The sequence below is a fragment of the Ambystoma mexicanum genome, chromosome 13, assembly GCF_040938575.1.
Source record: "Ambystoma mexicanum isolate Mex_15411 chromosome 13, UKY_AmexF1_1, whole genome shotgun sequence".
In the NCBI taxonomy this organism is placed as follows: domain Eukaryota; kingdom Metazoa; phylum Chordata; class Amphibia; order Caudata; family Ambystomatidae; genus Ambystoma; species Ambystoma mexicanum.
The window spans coordinates 363,122,311-363,144,572 of NC_090938.1; the positions used below are offsets into that span (position 1 = coordinate 363,122,311).

Below are 22,262 nucleotides of genomic sequence, written 5' to 3' on the forward strand. Positions count from 1 at the left end.
GACGTACATAATCAGCATCAAACCATCACATTATACAGTATAATTCTCCGTCCTCCCCCCTCCCACCCCACAAACTAGAGCCGTCTCACTCATGTCATCTAAGGGGGCCTTATCAGGTATCGCAGTGCTTGTGCACTCATCAGAGTCCTCTGATTCGCTATTGTCTTGGTGAGGGTTTGCCATAGAGGTCACCAATTGCCGCCAGGCCAACAAGGGCCCTACTTCCTCCTCTCCCCCCCAGTAACCGCTTCAAACCAAACTACGGATTCCGCCTCCGCCCATCTTAGGAGGTCCGTCCACCATAGCTCCACCTTGGGTCTGTGGGCCGCCTTCCAACCCATTGCGATCCTGCGCTTGGCCAGGATGTAGACTAAGTCCTTCATTTTGCTCATGTGCTTTAAATCCCGTGGCCTGGGAAAAATCTCGAGCATGCATGTCCAAGGTGATCCCACGTCCAGCTCCACTCCCCCACCAGCCAATTTAGTTTTATTCTCGTCCCAAAATCTGTGCACCTCCGGGCAAGTCCAGAACATGTGTAGCAGCCCCGCTTCTACCTCCCCACAACTGGGGCATTTCTGCGTAGCTGAGCCTCCAAACATTGCAATTTTCCTGGGAGTTAAATAAGCCCTATGAGTGACATACAATTGGAGTTGTTGGATTCTCGCATTCCGGGATACCTTTTTATGGTACCTTTGGGCTCTCTCCCATTGCCCATCTGTCATGATATGATATGATATGATATGATATGATATGGCATTTATAACGCGCCTATACACAAGTGTTTCAAGGCGCGACGAGGCAGGGAGGGGAGAACAGGGGGGAAAGACAGACAACGATCCTACTAGGCCAGCTGTCATTCAGATCGGGTCCTCCTACTTCCTCCTCCCAGTTCTGCCTCAATTGAAGCAGCTCCTTCCCTACCTTTGCTCTTAGAAGCTTGTATATTCTAGATATCTCGTGCCTGCCCTCCGAAACATCATACATCATTTCCAGGGAGGCATCAGGGTCATCCGCTAGCACTGTCTCCGGCCATCTCTCCCTTACCCGTTTCATGAGCCTAGCGTAGGTTATATACTGGCCTCTATGCACCCCTGTCTCTTGTTGCAACCTCTGAAATTCTAATGCCTCCCCTTCCTGCCATATGTCCCCAAGGGTGGCCAGGCCCACCGGTTCCCAATATCTACGGACCGCTTCGAACAGTTGTGAGTCATTCCCGCATAGTGCCACTAGCGGGGCCTGCTGAGAGAACGGCTCTATGTCACCCATCATTCTCCACATTTTGCGCCAAACCTCCCAGCCCAGCCTCAACAGCCACCCTCTTCCCAGCAGTTTGTTCTTTTGTAACCACACCACCTCATTCAAAAAGTATGGGGCCGAGTCTTCCCGCAGAAGCCTGGCTTCCGCCGAGTCTTCAGTCGACAGCCACCTGGCCACATACAGCAGCTGCCCCGCCAGATTATAAAGCTCAAAATTTGGCAGGCCTATGCCCCCCATGTCACATGGGTTCCGGAGTTTCCACAGGGCCAATCTGTTCCTGGAGTTACCCCATATGAAGCCCCTGCACACGCTATGAAGTCTCACAAATAGGCTCCTGGGAATCAAAAACGGGACATTCACAAAGAAGTGCAGGAGTCTGGGCAGGACCACCATCTTAAGCAAGGCCGCTCTCCCCATCATGGTCAGGGGCAATCTGGACCAAAACAGCATGCTGTTCTTGACCCCCTCAATTGCTTTCTCTGTATTATGTTGGTGCTCCGCCTCGATCCTGTGGTAAATATTTACTCCCAAATACCTAAATGTCTCAGTCTGCCATGGTATCGGCAGGCTAGGCAGCCTCTGTAATGGGACATTCTTGTATCTACCCAAGGGGAACAGACTAGACTTCCTAGGGTTCACTGATATGCCCGAGAGGGTGGCATATGGGTCCATCACCTCTAGCACATACTGCAAGTTCTCCTCTGGATAGCGCAGATAAAGGAGCATGTCATCTGCGTACAGCGATGCCAGGTGTCTACCACATACTGTACTAATCCCCATCTCCCCGTATTGTTGCCTCAGACATATTGCCAGCGGCTCTAATGCCAGAATGTATAGCATGGGCGACCAGGGGCATCCCTGTCTGGTCCCCCTGCTGAGTTGCCAAGTATCTGAGATTATGGATCCTGTTTTAACTCTCGCCACCGGGGTGCTGTATAACAACTGAACCCACCTGATATACCCAGGTGTTTTAACTCTCGCAACCGGGGTGCTGTATAACAACTGAACCCACCTGATATACCCAGGTCCCATTCCGTATCCCGTCAGGGCTGCTTTCAACCACGGCCATCGCACCGAGTCAAAGGCTTTGACCGCGTCTAGCGACACGATGGCCAGCTCACCCGTATCTTCCTCAGTGTGGTCAATGATGTGGTGTAGCCTCCTATGGTTATCTGTGATGTTCCTGCCGGGGACATATCCCGTCTGGTCTGGGTGTATCAGCTTACCGATCACCCTCTTCAGCCTATTGGCCAGCACTGCCGTAAGTATTTTGCTGTCCTGATTCAGCATAGACAAGGGTCTGTAAGACCCACACTCCGCGGCCGGCTTACCTGGTTTTAGGAGTGGGATGATCATCGCCTCGCCAAGGGACAATGGCAGTTCCCCCTGCTCATAGGCCTCGTTGAACATAGCAAGCAGTGGCTGAAACAGCTCCTGTTTGTATGTCTTGTAAAACTCGCTAGGCAACCCGTCCGTCTCGGGTGCCTTACACGTGGGCAGATGTTGGATCGCTACCTCCAGCTCTTCCGAGGTGATAGGGGCGTCCAATTCCGCACGTTCTATGTCGTCCAGGGTGGGCAGCTCTGTGTCCTCTAACGTGTCCAGTATGTCTTGGCTCCTATCCTCCCCTGCGTCCTCATATAAGTGTCTGTAAAACTTGAGGAACTCCTCGTTCACCCCCTCCTGGGTATTACAGATGCGACCTTCCTCATCCCTTATCTCACTGATCACTGTGCGGGGGGTCCCACTCTTATACAGCCAGTCTAGCAATCTGCCCGGCTTATCGCCCCCTGCGTGTAGCCTCGCCGTGTATTTCTTGTAATTTAGTCTGCATAGCCTATCCCGGAGTCCACTGCAGGTTAACTGTAGGTCTTTTATCTTATCGCTATTCTTCCAGGCGGTATCCTCATGTCGCGTGAGGCCCTCCAGCTCCCTTTCCGTTTCCTGAAGTTCCCTTTCAATGCCCCCCTGGAGCCCTTTAGATTTCGAAATGGCTACTCCACGCACCACCACCTTGAACGCCTCCCATACTTTTCCAACCGAGCGCACACTGCCCATGTTTATATCAAAATATTCCTCAATGGCTTCCCTCAAATCCTTCCGGAACCCCTCATCTTGTAATGCCTCAGTCCTAAGTCTCTATGGGGGGTTGGTGTCACCACTCTACCACCAACGGCGAGTGGTCAGATAGTACCCGGCCCTTGTATTCCGCTCCCACCATTTCTCCCACTATCTCAGCCGCTACGAACACATAATCTAGCCTCATGTGCAGGTCATGTGGTGCTGCATAGTGCGAGTATTGCCTATCCATTGGATGCAACCTTCTCCACACGTCTTCTAGGCCTAGATCTTTTAACAATGTCCCCAGTGCTTTGGCCGTCGGCGCTGGCTTCCCCGCTTTGTTGACTGACCTATCCATTTTGGGATTCAGGGTGCAATTAAAGTCCCCTCCCCACACCACCGCACCCCCAGCCACGGGGCTAATTTTGCTTTAAAGGGATCTAAAATAAGCCGCTGTATCATGGTTGGGGGCGTACAGATTTATGATATGCACTTCCCTGTTCTCCAGGAGTCCTGTCACCGCCACCATTCTGCCCTCTGGGTCTACCGTTGAGCTAAGCACCTGGAGCGGCACGTGCGGTGCCACCCAAGTGATAACCCCTCTAGCGTACCAGAATACGTAGCCCCCACAACATGTCCCCTCCATTTTCGCCTGACAACCTCCAACTTCTCCCTTGTGAGATGAGTCTCCTGCAGCAGGGCCACATCAATGTGCATCCTTTTTAGATACAGCATCACTTTGTTACGTTTCAGATAGCTATTAAGGCCCCGTACATTCCAGTTCACAATTCTGAGGTTACCCGATGCCATCTACTCGGTTTGTTCCCAACCCACCTCTCCCTTCAATGCTTCCCTTGATGGTTTGTTTTCCGGCTCTCCCCCTTCTCCCTCTCAACAGTTTCCCCCTCCCTGTTCCCCAACTCACATCCACTGCACACAACCCAGCCCCTCCCCCCACCCTGCCCTACCCCAACAAATGCCCAGCTCCTTCCCTGGATCTCAGGCCCACCCGTGTCTGGTCCTGTCCCGTCGCCGAGGACTAGGACCCCGCGGGGCGTCACCGATCTAACAGTGACCTAATTAAGTATATTACTATTGGGTACAAGGGATGCATCCCAGGAGCTCCCAGTCGTCTATTTTAGGATTGGTGCGTCCAGCGGGTCCAGCCAGTTGATACTACAACACACTCCCCACAAGCTTAATACAACTCTATAATCAAGTCCCAATGCCTTGGCCATGTCACCCCAGGTGCCACAGCCGTCCGCTACTTATCTCCTGCAGCTCCCATCTGGACATCCGGTTCTTGAGGTTGGCCCTGCATGTCCAGCCAGTCCATTGCCTCGGTCGGCGTCTCAAAAAAAAGGGATCTGTTCTTATAAAACACTTTCAACTTGGCTGGGTAGAGCAACATGTAGCGAAGGCCTGCGTCCGTCAGCCTCCTTTTCACCGATCTGAAGTTCATCCCACTACGCTGTACAAGCAGCGTATAGTCCGGGTAGGCCGTGATTTTTGTGGACCCCTTTTCAATCGTTCCTCCCCTCCAGAAAAATTCGAGGATCTTCTCCCGATACCGATAGTTCAGGATCTTTGCGATCAGCGGCTGCGGGGGGGCTCAAGGGGGCAGGTCTTCTTGTTAAGGCCCTGTGCGCCCTTTCAACCGCGAACCCCTGGGTCAGCACCCCGCCTGTTATCTCCTGTAATAGCATGGATTCCACGTATTCTGTGGGGTTTGACCCTTCCATACCTTCCGGCAGGCCCACTATACGCATGTTATTGCGTCTGGCGTGCCCTTCTGCTTGCTCAGCTCTGTCCTCCAGATTGTCCACCCGTTGCACGAGGGCATGGAGCTCCTTTCCATGTGCGGCGCACGCCTCCGTGTTCGGGGCCATCTCCTTCTCCAAGGCCCCAGTGCGCTCCGCAATCGTTCGCACGTCCTGTCTCAGCAGGTTCACCTCCTCCTGGACTGCTCCGATCTTGAGGTTCAGGCCCTCCCGCAGCTCTTTCATTGCCTGGCCCAACTTAGTCTCCCAGGCCACCTTTAAGTCTGTGATCGCTGCCAGCACCTCCTGGATCATGCCCGGTGTTTCCGCCGCTGCCGTGGGGGTCTCCTTTCTCTTGCCCCCCTCCGCTTCTGGGGGCGACCTGGCGTAGGTCTCCATCGTGGACTGTCGGATCCTGGGTCTAACCACTTTAGAGGACATCCTGCTATGTTAGCTGGGCGAGGGCCTGCCGTGCCTCCCTCCGCACAAAGGTCCGCGTGGTCACGGACCACTCTCAGCAGGCCAAGCATGTACTTGTATGTACTTGTGTCTTCTCTCACGCTCAAAGTGGGCCGTCTCCTCCCATGTGCTCGTACCCTCTTGGTGTCGTGGCCCGGTCTCTGTCGTGTTCCTTCCGTGGCCAGTGCTCGAGTGCGCTCACCTATTCGCCGCACTCCCTTTGTTCCCCCTCTTCCGCGATCACAAGCCCATCCGGCCCACAATGCCCAGGCCCAGAGGGGCCGCTCTAAGTGCAGGGGATCTGCAATTGTCTCGCATCGGCCTTAACCACTGGTCTGCGCCGATGTTTCGTCTGACTCTATGGGATTTCTCCCATCTTCCCATGTATACAGAGTTGATCCGCTGCGCTGTGGAAAACTGCAGCCACCACCGCATGCTCGTTCGCGTCGGCCCCAGGATCCGCGGCCACCTAATTGGTGCGCTGCCACAATGAATCCTCCTGGGTCCCGCCGGCGTTCGATCTGATTACGCCGCGGGCCCAGCGTCGGTTACCAATGTGCTCGATGAGTCTCGGCAATGTACAGTCCGTAGGTTGTACCAGCTCCGGGTACGTGTGTCCACAGATATGCGCCGCCTCATTGAAGCAACAGCGCATTCCGGTCAAGTGCCACGGTCTGCTTCTAATCGCTGGTCTTGGAGTTCGATGCAGGGGCTTTACAGGACTTACATCTCGTGACCCCTGTTGTCCTCTTTGTCTCTGCCGCCATCTTGTTCCACTCGCTGATCTGGGGCCCGCGGCCCGCAGACGAGTATAACGCAGTGTCCTCACCCTCCACTCGCATCAAAGTTTCAGCGAGTGTAGCCATCATCTTCACACGCATAGGCATTATTTTCCAGTGCCAGCCGGTTCCCGTGCACGCACTTCTCCTCCAGGATCATTGTAGGATCAGCGGAGCTCCACGAGAGCACGTCCCTTTACATGGCCGTCCAAGCCACGCCCCCTGGTTATCATGTTTGTTCTGATTACAGACGGAGCAAGATTGAATATACAGTTGTACATCGGTCTTCATCTTGGGCCACCAAAATTGTCTTTGTATTAGACGGAGGGTGTTGGAAATACCACAATGACCGGAATGAAGAGTATGATGGCAGAGATTTATTATTCTTTGTTGTAATTTTTGTGTGGTAATGACCAGATTGGTATCTTTGAACAAGTATCCGTCCTTGACTCTGAAGTTCCATTGATTCCTTTCTGAAATTCCTTTCAAAAGTTCCGAAGTCTGAGTTTGCATACGAATCTCTTCCAGGGGGTTGTTTGCTTGAGCTACAATATGGTATGAGGAAACATCTTGGGATACGTCCGATCTCCCGGAGGTTCATAGTCTGGATGACGAGAAAGTGCATCAGCTACTACAATTTGGTTTCCAGGGACGTGGTGAATCTGAAACTGATATCGGGCAAAAAAGAAGGCCCACCGAGCTTGGCGACTATTCCTACATTCCAGGGCTTGCAACACTTGTAGGTTTCGATGATCCGTGCGGACATGGACCGGAAATTTGGCTCCTAGAGTAAATGACACCATTCTGTGAAGGCTTGACGGATGGCTAGCAGCTCTTTCTCTAGGACGGAGTAATGGGTTTCACTAGGAGTTAATGTCAGAGAAAGGTAGGCAATGGGATGTTCCAAGCTATCCTCGAATTGCTGTTTTATGACGGCTCCAATGGCGTAATTGGAGCGTCTGTCTCCACTATGAATGGTCGATTAACATCAGGCTGAGCAAGAATGGGAGCTTGTGTAAATTCAGACTTTAACTGTTGGAAGGCTTTCTCTTGGGCCATGGTCCAATGTAAGGGAACATCTTTTTTCAATAAGGCAATTATTGGTTGGACAATCTCGGAAAAGGAAGGTATGAATTTCCTATAGAAATTAGCCAAGCCCAGGAAGGATTGTATCTGTTTCACCGAGGCGGGGCTGGGCCAGGATAAAATAGCCTTAACCTTGGATGGATCCATACCGATACCATCGGGAGTAAGGACAAACCCTAGGTAGTGAACAGTAGAAGTATGGAAGATGCATTTCTCGGGCTTCGCCAGGAGTTTATTTTCACGTAAGCGTTGTAATACTGCTTTCACATGTTCTTCGTGCTTGAGAGGGTCCTTCGAAAATATTAGAATATCGTCCAGATAGACAATCACAAAAAGGAACAGCATGTCCGAGAACACTCGATCCATGAAACCTTGGAACACCGCTGGGGCATTAGCAAGTCCAAAGGGTATGACTAAGTATTCAAAATGCCCAAAGGGTGTTCTAAAGGCTGTCTTCCACTCGTCACCTGCCCTGATACGAATCAAATGATAGGCACCCCTGAGATCCAGCTTGGTGAACACAACTGCGCCTCTTACTGCCTCCAGGATGTCTGAGATCAAGGGCAACGGATAGCGGTCCTTGAGAGTACATTGATTTAGACCTCGATAATCCAGACACGGTCTGAGTTCTTTAGTGTCTTTTTTAGGAACGAAGAACAGGGAGGCCCCTGATGGAGATTTAGATGGTCGTATGGTGCCATTTGCAAGATTTGTATCCAGGTATTCACGAAGGGCTTTCTTTTCAGGTTCTGATAGGATGAACATCCTTCCAAAAGGAATCACCGCGGAAGGTTCCGTTTCAATAGCACAATCTTCAGGTCTGTGGGGAGGTAAGGCCTGAACAATGGCAGAGGAGAAAACATCGGAATATTCCTGGTAAGCCTCCGGAACCCGGATGATGTTTGAGACTGAGATTGTGTTCTGATGAGTTGTAGGAAATCCCTTCAATGGTGTAGGATCAAGGTCTGGATGTAAGCAGTGGGACATACAAAACTCAGAACCCGGAAACAAGGATCCCGCTGCCCAATTGATATAGGGGTTGTGTCTTTGAAGCCAGGGCATTCCCAAAACCATGGGCTAATGGGCTGACTTGATGATGTCAAATCTTATCCTTTCTCGATGTTGATTTATAGCAAGCTTGATCTCCTTGGTCTGCAGGGTTATAGGTCCAGAAGAAAGGGGTCTTCCATCAATTGCTTCTACAGGTTGCATGGCAATCTGGGATTCATAAGGAATATGGTGTTTTAGGACCCATTCATGATCTATGAATACCCCCATAGCTCCACAGTCGACCAGTGCCAGGATGGGGTATATTTCTTTCTTGGATGTTGTCAAGAAGGCCTGTAAGATTACCAAGGAATTTTGTCCAGGAGAGTTCAAGGATGGAATAGAGGTGGAGCAGACATCTCTCCGTTTAGGATCGGGTGCTGGCGTTTCCCGAGCGCCGTGGGGGGGCAATCGGACATTCTCTTATTAAATGTTTTTTGGATGCACAATACATACATAATCCAGTATGACTCCTTCGGATCCTCTCTTGGGGAGTAATGGGTCCACGGAAGGCCCCTAATTGCATAGGTTCGAGAGCTCGAAGGGGTTCCAATGGGGTTTTTCTGGAGTGGTAACTTGGTTTTCTTTTTTTCTGCCTTTCTCTCCCGAATGCAAAAGTCAATCTGTAGAGCGAGATCCATTAGGGCTTGAAAGGAACCCGGGCGTGCCACTCTGGCTAGTTCATCCTTGATCTCTTCGTTTAGCCCTCTTCGAAATAAAGTAAAACAAGCTTCAGAGGACCAATCCGCTTCCTTAGCCAGCTGTTTGAAGCGTGTAACATACGAGAGCAAATCATGGGTACCCTGATGAAAGTCGAGTAAACGTTCCTGGGCACTGTAAACTTTGTTTCGGGTGTTCGAACATGGTCTTGAGGGCCTCTATAAAGCCGTCGTAGTCATCCAGGAGAACATCACCAGAGTTCACCAATGGGGTGGCCCAGGTCAAGGTTCTCCCGGAAAGATGCAAAATAATAAAGCCCACTTTAGCCCTGGGCGGAAAGTCGAGTAAACGTTCCTGGGCACTGTAAACTTGTTTCGGGTGTTCGAACATGGTCTTGAGGGCCTCTATAAAGCCGTCGTAGTCATCCAGGAGAGCATCACCAGAGTTAACCAATGGGGTGGCCCAGGTCAAGGTTCTCCCGGAAAGATGCGAAATAATAAAGCCCACTTTAGCCCTGGGCGTAGAAAAATAATAAAGCTTAAATGTAAAGTGGATCAAACAAGAATCTAGGAATCCACGAAGGCTCTTTGCTGAACCGTCGTACTTGTCAACGACGCCGCCTAGAATTACACTCTCCATCGTGGTGGAATCACGGGATAACACCAATTGTTTTAACACAGCGTTTTCCGTCAGCTCTTGCATGCCACGCATAAGATCCTGGACGGCCGTTTCCATGTCTGTATCGAGATCGGTCAGGTGGCGTCTCAATCTGTCATAGGTTTCCCCTTTTCTTACCTGTTTTTTCTGTTTTGCGGAGTCCTTTGTCGGGGTTTTCTTCCGAGCATTTCGGGTCTTGTACAAGCCCGCTCGGCCGTCTTCGGATTCCAGGATTCGTTCAGCTTCTTCATCCGGGATCTATGGAAACTCCAGGAAGCTTGGAATGGAGGCACCACACAAAGACGGTCTGCATGGAACGCGGAAGAAACAGGATCAAGGAAGGTAGAAGGAAAGGAGAAGGAGGAAGGTCCGGGAACCAGGAAGCAACACAGTTCAGGAAAATGAACTACGGAGCACGTCAGGCCACAGCTATCGGTAGCGTTGAGACGCGCGGAACCGCAGGGGAGTGGCTAATTTATAGAACGTGCGGCATAGGACGTAAAGGTCGATAGACCGCGTTCCGTGTATACGGCCATGTTGGGCGTACTACAGCGAGTAACCCCCGATGTGCCAGTGACCAGGAAGACCAGAAAGGGCGTGATCGACGGATCATGACATGTACTGCTTTTAATTGCCTCTGTTTCATTCATTCAGATGTTTAACATAAAGTTACTGTACGTGTTAACTTGAGATTGACAAGGTTTACATGTATGGAAAATCTTTATTTTAGGGGCAATGAAGTGAATATTGATTCACTTTCATTTTATCTTAATGTTTACAATTCACATAATGATCATGAAACCTTTAGAGGTGAAGAAGCGCCTTCGGGTAACTGACTGGATTCAGAACATTGAAGAACGCAAGCAATATACTTATCCCCATTATATTCCATTGGATGGGAATCCTCTCCAAATGATTACTGACAATGTGACTACATTCCCAGACGCCCTTTGGAGACTTTATTTTCCTAAACATAAAAATTAATTTAGTACCATACAATGAGATCCAGGGTTTGATAAATAAGCTCCAACGCAATCTGAGAACTTGCCGTTTCTGTAAACCAAATGTGATAGAATGTCTTAGGCCCCTTCTAAGGTCTTCTCTTCCTGCTTCCAGTTGCCATTACTCATGTTTGTGCTTTTCCCAGGTGGACAGTAATTTATTCTACAGCGCAAGCTGCTTTTCACTTTCACTCACCTGGCATTGCGAGTGAAGGATCTTGCCGGCACGTGGATCGAGGCGGCAAGAGTGAAGGATCTTGCCTGCACGCTTCCTGGAGGAGGCGGGGCAATCCACCACGTGTAGTGGTCTCATGATCTTGGACTCCCTCAAGAGTCCGAGGCTGCCGCCTGCCGTGTGTTTGTGCTTTTTCCCAGGAGGACAGTAATTTATTCTACAGTGCAAGCTGCTTTTCATTTTCATTTCAAGGATCTTACCGGCATCAGCGTTCCAGCACGCTTCCTGGAAGAGGCGGGGCAATCCACCACATGTAGTGGTCACGTGATCTTGGACTCCCTCAAGAATCCGAGGCTGCCCCCCACTGTGTGTTTGTGCTTTTCCCAGGAGGACAGTAATTTATTCTACAGCGCAAGCTGCTTTTCACTTTCACTCACCCGGCATTGCGAGTGAAGGATCTTGCCGGCATCAGCGTTCCAGCACGCTTCCTGGAGGAGGCGGGGCAATCCACCATGTGTAGTGGTCACGTGATCTTGGACTCCTTCAAGAGTCCGAGGCTAACACCCTTGTGGCGTTAAGCCCGGTGTAGACAAGCCCCTCTGGCTGTTGTGCGGCTGTTTGGCGCTGGAGGAGCGCAATATAAAGGTAATTGCCTTGCGGACAACTAACATTTCAGCGTTTTCATCCAGAGCGGAGACAGGAGCCTGGTTGTACTCACCACCTCGAATAAACAAATAATTTGGTGGAGTTCGGTGCAGAGCTTCAGTCCGCCGCTGTCCGAAGCAGGAGACACCATGGACTCATTTCCGAATGCCTACAACGATCAGGAAGCGTCATCATCGGGAGTCGGTCTTCATACGCGAAACCGTCTACTACAACTGCGGTGGCTTCAAACTAAAGCAACCAACAGAACGAAGGTAAGCGAGGCATGCGAGTCATCTAGGCCCCCCCGGTAGCTGTAAGCTACGGGAGACGGGACAAACGTGTGTTTCTTCGCCTAAAGTAGGAAGCAGCTCGGAGTGTACTCCTGCTGCAGTAATGGCAGTAGCTGCGATACATCAGCCCCATGTGGCGCAAAAGAGTCTGTCTATCGCAAACACCGCCTTGACCGACATTAACATTTTGAATGTAAATGGCAGAGACACTTCAGAAGCAGTGTTGTTGATTTCTATTGCAGATGCTGAAAGTGAAAGAGGCAGCTATATAAAGATCACAGACGAGGGAAACAGAGGATCAGAAAAAAACATTAGCTCTTTCCAAGTCAGGTGCTGATCTATTGTCATTGAATACTGAATTGAGGCAAGATGATGACTCATTAAAGCAGTGTATAATTCAAAGCGAGAATGTAGCATTGCGAGTTAAGCCAGTAATAATTTCAGAAATGAATACTCCTCCACCAATTACTGAATATCATGATGCCTCAGAGACAACCTTCCCTTTTGACATAACAGACGCTGATATTTTAGCGATCAGGTCACCAGCAGAGGAAGTACCACAGATATTATTTCAAAAGGAAAGCTCTAATCAACAACAAAACGAGCATTGTATAGAATTTGACAACATTTGTAAAATAGCAGAAGCTGTTGCCACCCCAGAAGTGGTAAATACAAATAAGCAGGTGAGACAAGATGTACAAATTAATATGGAAGAAAATATTGACCCCAAGACCAAGGAGAAACGGGTTGAAGGAAAGGCATCCAGCGGAGACAACGAACCGACAAGGGAAAAAGAAAATAATAAACCAGATCAGGCAGAACCCGCAAATACTCTGATACAAAGGCTCAATCCGAGAACAGTGGTACATACCACAACAAACTTCGATGTGGCGGCTTGTGAAGCGCGCTTTACCGAACGGCTCAAAGCAGATTTCATCCAAATGAGAGAGCATCTCAACGATAGCTTTCCTAAGAAAAAAGAGCAGAATCTTTGGGCTAAGCGAAACATGAGCACTCTGACAAAGGAAATTACACACAGAAATGGGAAAGAATCCTCACTGCAAAACCCGTTGATAACATTATGCCCCATCAACCTTGATATCACAGATGTGGGCCAAGAAATAAGTGAGAATAACCCTGCAATGACCTTGGATCTGGAGGAGGAAGAGCAAGTGTTAGGATGTCAAACAAAAAAACATTGCTCGAATGATGCTCAGCAACTAGCTAATCATCAACTTGAAAACTCAGCATCCTCCAAGGCGAACATTTCCATAGCCGCAGGGATCCAAATCCATAATAATGTTTTGGCGGCCACATCCATCTCGATGATGCCATTTATGAAACTATATGAATCTTTAAACGATGCACTGAGAGATCAGAATTCTGTTCTAGGAACCTTAAACAACAAAATCTCGGCAATGGAGAAATTGAATGAGCATTTAATTTCACAGTTAGACTCAGAAGCAGCGACTTCGCGTCAATGGCATTCGCGACTTAATAAAATAACGAAGCATGAAGCCCATGAAAAGTTTGATTTAACGGAAGCCATTGTAGAATGTACAAAGTGGATCAGACACAATGTGTCAGTACAGCCGATAGGCCGCTGCGAGGAAACAAGACGTAGCAGTCTGCAACATGTTAACGACTTGGGGAATCTTACACAGACAAGCAACACAATGCCAGAATCCACAAGGGACGTCTTACCAAAAGAAGTAGCTGCTCCCAAAGAGAAGTCGAGAGACAATGAGCCTAGTAGGCTAACAACAACAGCAGAAAAGAATGGCCGCAAGGATGGAGATCCTAAAAACTAATGAAAGTGCGGTCATAGAAGTAGAGAACTCTAAATCGTCAGGCACACAAGAAGCAAGTAAGAATATGATAATTGAACCGCAAGAGAATAGTAAATCTACTGAAGTGGTAATTATACCACAATTAAGTCATAAGAGTGCTGACTTAGTAGAGGAACAAATAGCCTCCTATGGAATCTTTTCGGAGAATCAGTAGCTACCAAGACAGAATCACAAAAAAGTAAAATAGCAAAAACTGTACCAAAAAAGGCAAGGGGCCAGCCTCTAAACGTCCCCGCACAAATGATGCAAAAAAATTCATACAAAATCTGACAACTCCCCCTCGAGTGGAATGTGCTAAAAGAGTAAATCAACTGTGCAAAGCAAGAATCCAGGCAAAGAGTCGATTTCTCTCCTAATGTTAGCCAAGGAAATAGTGAAAACCCAACAATTGGCAACAAAACGTTCTCGTGAAGAAACAATATCCGAAGATGAAGAGGTGGATAATAATTCAATAGACTTATGTGATTTATCGACTTACTCAATTGATGAAGAAGTTTACTCAGAAAATATGATAAAGTCGAATGAAGACCAGGAAACACTGACTGAAGATGAGACCAGAAAAGATCTCAAAAGAAAAATTATGTGGCACAGCCGGTACGTTCAGTTGCACCCAAAGGAACAACCACAAAACAGTAACAAGAGAGACTCAGTCATCTCAGATGCCCAAGATAAAACAAGTAATAACTTGCAAGAAGCATTACAAAATGCACCCTTAAAGTGTAATCCTAAATATACCACAGCGCAAGCGCAAAAACAAAAGCAAAAAACACAAAATGAAAAGGCGACGGTATATGCACATGGAAAAAACAGTTGGTGGAAATTGGAATTGGAAAACATATTGGACAACAACAGTGACCTAAATTGAAATAGAGCTAATGTAATGAGGTTACTGCATTATTTACCAGCACTACGTAACATAAGATCAGATGACATTGCCATCGTCAAATACAAATCTGAAAGGAGATCAGATTGGGTGGTGCTCCATATGAAATCCAAGAACTTAGCTAAACCACTTTTGGAGGCAAAAGAAGATCTTTTGTTTTTTGGGTTTGATCTGACGGTTTGTGACGCCCAACAGTCAATAATAGATGAGGCAAAGGAGCAGAAGCAAAACAGATCCTCAAATAACAACAAAAGAAATGACTTATGGAAACAAATGAAACAGCAAGGGTCTAATGTAATTAGATCGCATGACGACAAGATCCATGTTTAGGATCATGTAGGGTTAAGAGGTGCGACCCAACTTCAAACATCCTGGAACACCCGTGGTTTTGCTAATTTATTTAAGGACTTCAATATACAAGATCTAAAAAGCACCTTTATTTGTCTGCAACAAACGTGGCTGTGAGAGCTTCCTTCAAGTGATGGATACACAACGTTTCTAAATACAGCAGGAAAAAGTATATTTGGACGTCCCTTCTCTGGCCTTGTAACCATGGTAAAGAACTCGGCAGGTTGGGACGTGTTATACACTCGCAATACAAATTTGTTTGTTCAAGATCTAACATTGCAAACAGTAGCGGAAACCCAGAATGGGAAATTTCAAAATCAACAACTATTACTATTGAACTTGTACTGGAATCCCGCGATGATTGCAGAAAAAGATTTTCTAGATGCGTTACACGGAAATAGATAAATGCTATGCATGTTTCTCTGACCTGTTTGTGATAGCATGTGGAGATTTAAATTATACATGGTTTGATAAGAGAAAAATGCATAAACCAGGTAAATTACTAAAAAGTCCATCAGAAGCAGACGATCGCGGTACAAAATGGGAATTCCAGTTGATGCTGCAACAATGTACAATGTTGAATGGTGAAATCGAGCGAGACATCCCAGCAGCGGCTACGTGGCAGCAAGGAGACACGTCAAAAACCCTTGATTATATTTGGGCCTCCGAAAATCTTCACTCGCATATCACAACTCTAGTGATAAAGAAGAGTGAAAACAGTGACCATAATCCGCTAATACTGTCATGGGAGGATCCGTACAAAAAGCAGTTGCAAAGATATATAATTCCACTAGAAATAAATAATGCACAAAATTGAATTCAAATTAACAGCAAGCAAATTGACAAACTAACAATGGGATATACCCAAATGCAAAAAGTACAGAAGCAAGTGGAATATATATCGTTATTAAAAAAGTTTTCCAACACAAACAATCCAAAAACAGGATCCATCTCAAATATACATCAATTCAGCCCTGCCTTAGATGAGGCAAAGAAACAGCTGCAAAAAGATCTGAAGCAGATAAGAAAAAAAGGTGGATCAAAATAGAGTCGCTTATGAAGAAAAGACGACAACGCTATCGTAATTGGCTAAAGTCATTTAATCACATACGATTTCAAGAACAAGCCGAACTGATGCTCCGTCTATTGATACAAAAAGATAGCCGTAACATCTGGCAACTTATAAATACTGGAAAATTGAAGAAGTCTGATATATTAGCCAATGGAGTGAATGCAACTAGTTGGGTAAATCACTTTACAACAGTATTTAATGATCAGGAAAGTGAGAAGTTAAATGAAGGGTCGAAGCAGAAACGTGGAACGTCATCGAAACAGTAGAAGATATTGAATTAGCAATTCAAAAATTGTCAACCTCGCGAGTAGCCGGACCAGATGGCATTTCAAATTGAATGCTCAAAGCACATAAAGAAAATTGGGCGAAATTTATTAAAATACTATTTGAGTTTATCGCAATGACAAAAAAGATACCCACATCTTGGACCAGCGCGGTGGTAGTTCCAATTTAAAAAAAAAGAAATCGTGGTGATCCAGAGAACTACCGCCCCATTGCGCTGCTAGACACCATGGGTAAAGTCTTTACCACATTCTTTCAAAAGAAAATTACCCAATGGGCAGAAAACGCATTAATATCAGACAACAGACAAACAGGCTTCACCAAAGGCTTTGGAGTAGAATTGAATCTAGTGATATTGAATATAGCCAAACTGAACGCGCTAAAACAAAAAAGAGGCTCTTTTTGGCATTCGTCGATTAAAAACAAGCTTTTGACAGTATCAACCGCCAACTCCTCTGGAACAAACTGAAAAATTGGGGATGTCCAAATCAACTACTGGCCCCACTAATGGCTCTTTATGCAAATACTAGCATTTGTGTACGTTTAAATAGAGAAGGGGATCTAACAGATGAAATATCAACTTCAAAGGGCGTGAAACAAGGCTGTCCCCTAGCGGCCCTATTATTTAAACTGTTCATTGCCAATCTCCCAGCTGTACTAAGACAAACAAGATGTTTTCCACCAAAAGTAAATGGAAATCAGATAAGCCATATAGTATATGCTGATGACATAGTACTACTAGATAGTACGGAAATAGGACTCCAAAGACTGTTATCGTCCTTGCAAGCTTATCTAACACGAAATCACATGACAATAAATGTAAAGAAGTCGCAAGTCATTGCACTGGGACCAAAAACAAACAACAAGGCTAATACATTCACGTGGAAAATAAATAATGAAGCGTTGTGCAAGGCAGATACAATTAGATATCTGGGAATTGTGTTCAATATCTCAATAAGGGAGGGGAGCTGGACAAACGAAGTGACTTCGAGAATGAAAATCTTAGCCCTACAAGGAACAAAATTACACGCGACCTATGGGAAATTTTCATTATTACCATTAATCACTTTCTATGCCCAAAAAGTGGTCCCAATACTATGTTTTGGAAGCGAAACAAGTTGGAATATTAATGCAAGCTTTTGGTCTCAAGTGGAAGGCAAATTCTGGCGCAAAGTTCTCAAACTACCACAATGTACCCCAATGGTAAAAATCCATAATGAGCTTGGACTGAACTCCTTGTATTCAGTAGTTTTATGGAGGTCAATATGTTTGCTCCTTAAAATGAGGTTACCACCGGGAGCGAAACAATATTTGATTTTAAATATCAAGATCAAGATCCGTCCGCAGAATTGCTAAACAAAAGGGAAGAGAAATTGTTGGCCATTTTAGATGCGGCAGACATAAAAATGGAAATGGTAATGAATACTCCGCAATTGGCAAAAATCAAGTTCAACCAATGGAACTGGATCATAAATAACAACATGAAAGATGTATTGCCGATGAATATTGATCCAGGTATGTCTTCAACTAAAGTAGGAGACCCACCTAAGTATCTTACCAGATTTCCATCACAATACCACATAAACCAATTCTTAAGACTGCGGCTTAATCTTTACCACACTCGTGAGATCCTAATGAAAAGGAACGATCCAGCGACAAGTGCCATCTGTCGCTATTGTCTGATAGAGATCGAATCATTGAAACATCTGATAATTGAATGCCCAAATATTGCCAACCAGCGTTCACTACATCTGTCGCACTTTGCGCCAAAGAATGGAAACATGGCTGAATGGTGGAGTTATGCTATATCAGGGATTAACACCAACTTGACATGCTCGCTCATCAATTTTGTTGATATGATACTTCCATGGCAACGAAAGCTGAGCGAGAATAAGACGTGAAGCGCTAAATTTAAGTAGGGGGAGCTGAAGAAGAGAATCGAGTACGAAATTTGGGAAAAAAAATTGAGTTGAGTGGGACTATGACGACTAGAAGAAATAAACTATGGCAGAAAGCCAAAAAGGAGCAATTTGAGGGACACGCTCTTGTTTTGTTGTTTTTCTTGCCCATCATTAATGTACCTTTTTTTGCACCCCCATTAGGAATTTGAAATGTAATGATGAAACGGTGACAAAAAAAGTTTGCTTATTTTTTCAAACTAAAGTCAATAAAAAAAAAACAATTACTCATCCTTCACCCTGTGTTTGCCTCTCCCTACACCGTCCTTTACCTCTCATATCTCCTTTATTTAATGTTCCTCCGCTTCCTCTCTATTCTCTGGCTCCCTATATATTTCTCAAGATATGTCTCTTCACCTCCTAATTTTATCCCTCCAGATGTGTGTTCTTGTTGTCCCCACTTTTCCTCCCTCCACTTTGACCTCCTCTGCCTCCTTCTTGTTCCTTACTCTCCTCTCCTTTCTGCAGATGTTTGCTAATAGTCATATTACACCCAAATTACTCTCTTGTTTGGACTCAATTTTAAATTCCACACGGGAAGGTATTTTGTTCAAGGATAGGAAACCTCTGGTAGCTGTATGAAACTCAGGAGCACATACTCTGAATTTAGGGGACTTGAATTGTCTAAAATGCAATCATGTGTATACACTCGTAACAAGGTACGTATGCCAATCTGCTCATTAATGGTATATATGGGCATTCCATCATCTTCATTTCTATCAGAAATTACTTCATAACTGCCACTAGGGGCAGTTAATCAATATATGGTTTATTTGCTTTTGGGCTATTGCTACAGAGCTCAAGCATGTGTTAATACTTATCCCACATGTCATTTAGTCAAGTAACGTTGTAAACAAACACATTTTTATTCATGAAAAGCACATTATACATTTCTTCTTTTTACATTTGTTTTCAAATATGTAGCTGGCCGAATCTGTGGCTGTGGATGAAAAAAGTGACAGTGAAGATTTAATTCCGATCAACAAATCTTCTCCTGAAAAGGTACATTGTAAATGTTTCATTGTGTTGCATGGTTGAACCTGTGCCTTATTGTGTCCAAGAAATAATCACATCTAGCAGCAGTTGCATTTATCCCAATAACATTGAGGGGGTAATTCATAGAATTTCGTGCACAAGTGGCGGACGCGGCTGGCGCACAGTGTGCGCGTGCGAATGTCTGCACTAGCCGCGTGCGCTAAAATCCATTTCCGCGCACATCATATTCATGGATTTTAGCCTCCCAAACCAGCCGTGCCACAGAGTGGCGCTGCGACCCTGCAGCAGCGCCAGTTACGCCCCCAAGAACGCCCCTAGCACAAGGAAAAGCCATCAAAATCCCCAATCAATCGCAAAGGGCTGCGCTAACCCTGGACCAGTTTACAGGGCTGCCAAACAGCAAACGCCAAGCAGGGTACATGTATTTCGGGGGTGCGCAGGAAGTTTCACATGCGAGTGGGGTATGTGGATAACTGGGGTGCGCGGGAAGTCTCACACGCGATTTTAGCAGGGTACCTGTATTTCGAGGGTGCGCAGGAAGTTTCACATGCGATTGGGCCTCTGCGAGTGGGGTACGTGTATTCCTGGGGTGCACGGGAAGTTTCACATGCGACTTGAGCAGGGTACGTGTATTTCGGGGGTGCGCGGGAAGTTTCACATGCGATTGGCCCTGAGCGATTGGGGTATGTGGATAACTGGGGTGCGCAGGAAGTCTCACATGCGATTTGAGCAGGGTACATGTATTTCGGTAGTGCACGGGAAGTTTCACACGCGATTGGGCCTGTGCGAGTGGGGTAAGTGTATTCCTGGGGTGCGCAGGAAGTTTCACACGCGATTGGCCCTGTGCGAGTGGGGTACGTGTATTGCTGGCGTGCGCGGGAAGTTTCACACGCGATTTGAGCAGGGTACGTGTATTTCGGGGGTACACGGGAAGTTTCACACGCGATTTGCCTTGTGCGAGTGGGGTACGTGTATTCCTGGGGTGCACGGGAAGTTTCACACACGATTTGAGCAGGGTACGTGTAATTTGGGGGTGCGTGGGAAGTTTCACACGTGATTGGCCCTGTGGGAGTGGGGTATGTGTATCCCTGGGGTGCGCAGGAAGTTTCACACGCAATTTTGCTGTCAGAGTTGTGTACTGAATTTCGTGGGTGCGCAGGGAGTCCTACACGTGGATTGGCAGTGTGGGTCCTCCCAGGTGTTTCCTCTACACCCCCCACGGCCCCTGCAGGCAGCCCACATCACAGGGGACGACCCTGCATCCCTGGTCATGTCCCGCAGGCAGCCCATCTACCATGGACATGCCCCCCAGCCAAGCCACGTGTCAGCTTGCACTACTGATCACCCACTCATGTCCCTTTGCACCCCCACCCCCCAGCAGTCAGGGGCACCTGCCAGCAGGCCCCCACTTATGTCCCCCTGCACCCCCACCCCCCAGCAGTCAGGGGCACCTGCCATCAGGCCCCCACTCATGTCCCACTCATGTCCCTTTGCACCCCCACCCCCCAACAGTCAGGGGCACCTGCCATCAGGCCCCCATTCATGTCCCACTCATGTCCCCCTGCACCCCCAGCCCCAGCAGTCAGGGGCACCTGCCAGCAGGCCCCCACTCAGGTCCCCCTGCACACCCCACCCCCAGCAGTCAGGGGCACCTGCCAGCAGGCCCCCACTCATGTCCCACTCATGTCTCTGTGCACCCCCAACCCCCAGCAGTCAGGGGCACCTGCCAGCAGGCCCCCACTCATGTCCCACTCATGTCTCCCTGCACCCCCACCCCCCAGCAGTCAGGGGCACCTGCCAGCAGGCCCCAACTCATGTCCCACTCATGCCCTTTGCACCCCCACCCCCCAGCAGTCAGGGGCAACTGCCAGCAGGCCCCCACTCATGTCCCATTCATGGACCCCTGCGCCCCCACCCCCCAGCAGTCAGGGGCACCTGCCATCAGGCCCCCACTCATGTCCCCCTGCACCCCCACCACCCAGCAGTGCATGGCACCTGCCATCAGGCCCCCACTCATGTCGCACTCATGTCCCCCTGCACCCCACCCCCCAGCAGTCAGGGGCACCTGCCAGCATGCCCCCACTCATGTCCCCCTGCACCCCAACCCCCCAGCAGTAAGGGGCACCTGCCAGCAGGCCCCCACTCATGTCCCACTCATGTCCCTTTACACCCCCAGGAGTCAGGGGCACCTGCCAGCAGGCCCCCACTCATGTCCCACTCATGTCCCTTTGTACCCCCACCTCCCAGCAGTCAGGGGCACCTGCCAGCAGGCCCCCACTCATGTCCCACTCATGTCCCCCTAAACCCCCACCCCCCAGCAGTCAGGGGCACCTGCCAGCAGGCCCCCACTCATTTCCCCCTGCACCCCCACCCCCCAGCAGTCAGGGGCACCTGCCATCAGGCCCCCACTCATGTCCCCCTGCACCCCCACCCCCCAGCAGTGCGGGGCACCTGCCATCAGGCCCCCACTCATGTCCCACTCATGTCCCCCTGCACGCCCACCCCCAGCAGTCAGGGGCACCTGCCAGCAGGCCCCCACTCATGTCCCCCTGCACCCCCACCCCCCAGCAGTCAGGGGCACCTGCCAGCAGGCCCCCACTCATGTCCCACTCATGTCCCTTTGCACCCCCACCCCGCAGCAGTCAGGGGCACCTGACAGCAGGCCCCCACTCATGTCCCCTGCACCCCCACCCCGCAGCAGTCAGGGTCACCTGCCAGCAGGCCCCCACTCATGTCCCACTCATGCCCTTTGCACCCCCACTCGCCAGCACTCAGGAGCACCTGCCAGCAGGCCCCCACTCATGTCCCACTCATGTCTCTCTGCACCCCCACCCCCAAGCAGTCAGGGGCACCTGCCAGCAGGCCTCCACTCATGTCCCACTCATGTTCCCCTGCATCCCCACCCCCCAGCAGCAGGGGCACCTGCCAGCAGGCCCCCACTTATGTCCCCCTGCACCCCCACCCCCCAGCAGTCAGGGGCACCTGCCATCAGGCCC

General features: G+C 48.6%; 1 protein-coding gene across 3 annotated transcripts in view; it reads left to right on the forward strand.

Annotated features, from left to right (window-relative positions):
- The window catches only part of LOC138520143 (protein IWS1 homolog A-like), a 721,593-nt gene that overhangs the window by 341,810 nt on the left and 357,521 nt on the right, over nucleotides 1-22,262 (forward strand). For all 3 annotated transcript variants that reach the window (XM_069632628.1, XM_069632629.1, XM_069632631.1), the window contains one exon: nucleotides 19,195-19,272. In XM_069632628.1, the coding sequence (XP_069488729.1) occupies nucleotides 19,195-19,272 (78 nt within the window). The remainder of the gene's footprint in view (nucleotides 1-19,194; nucleotides 19,273-22,262) is intronic.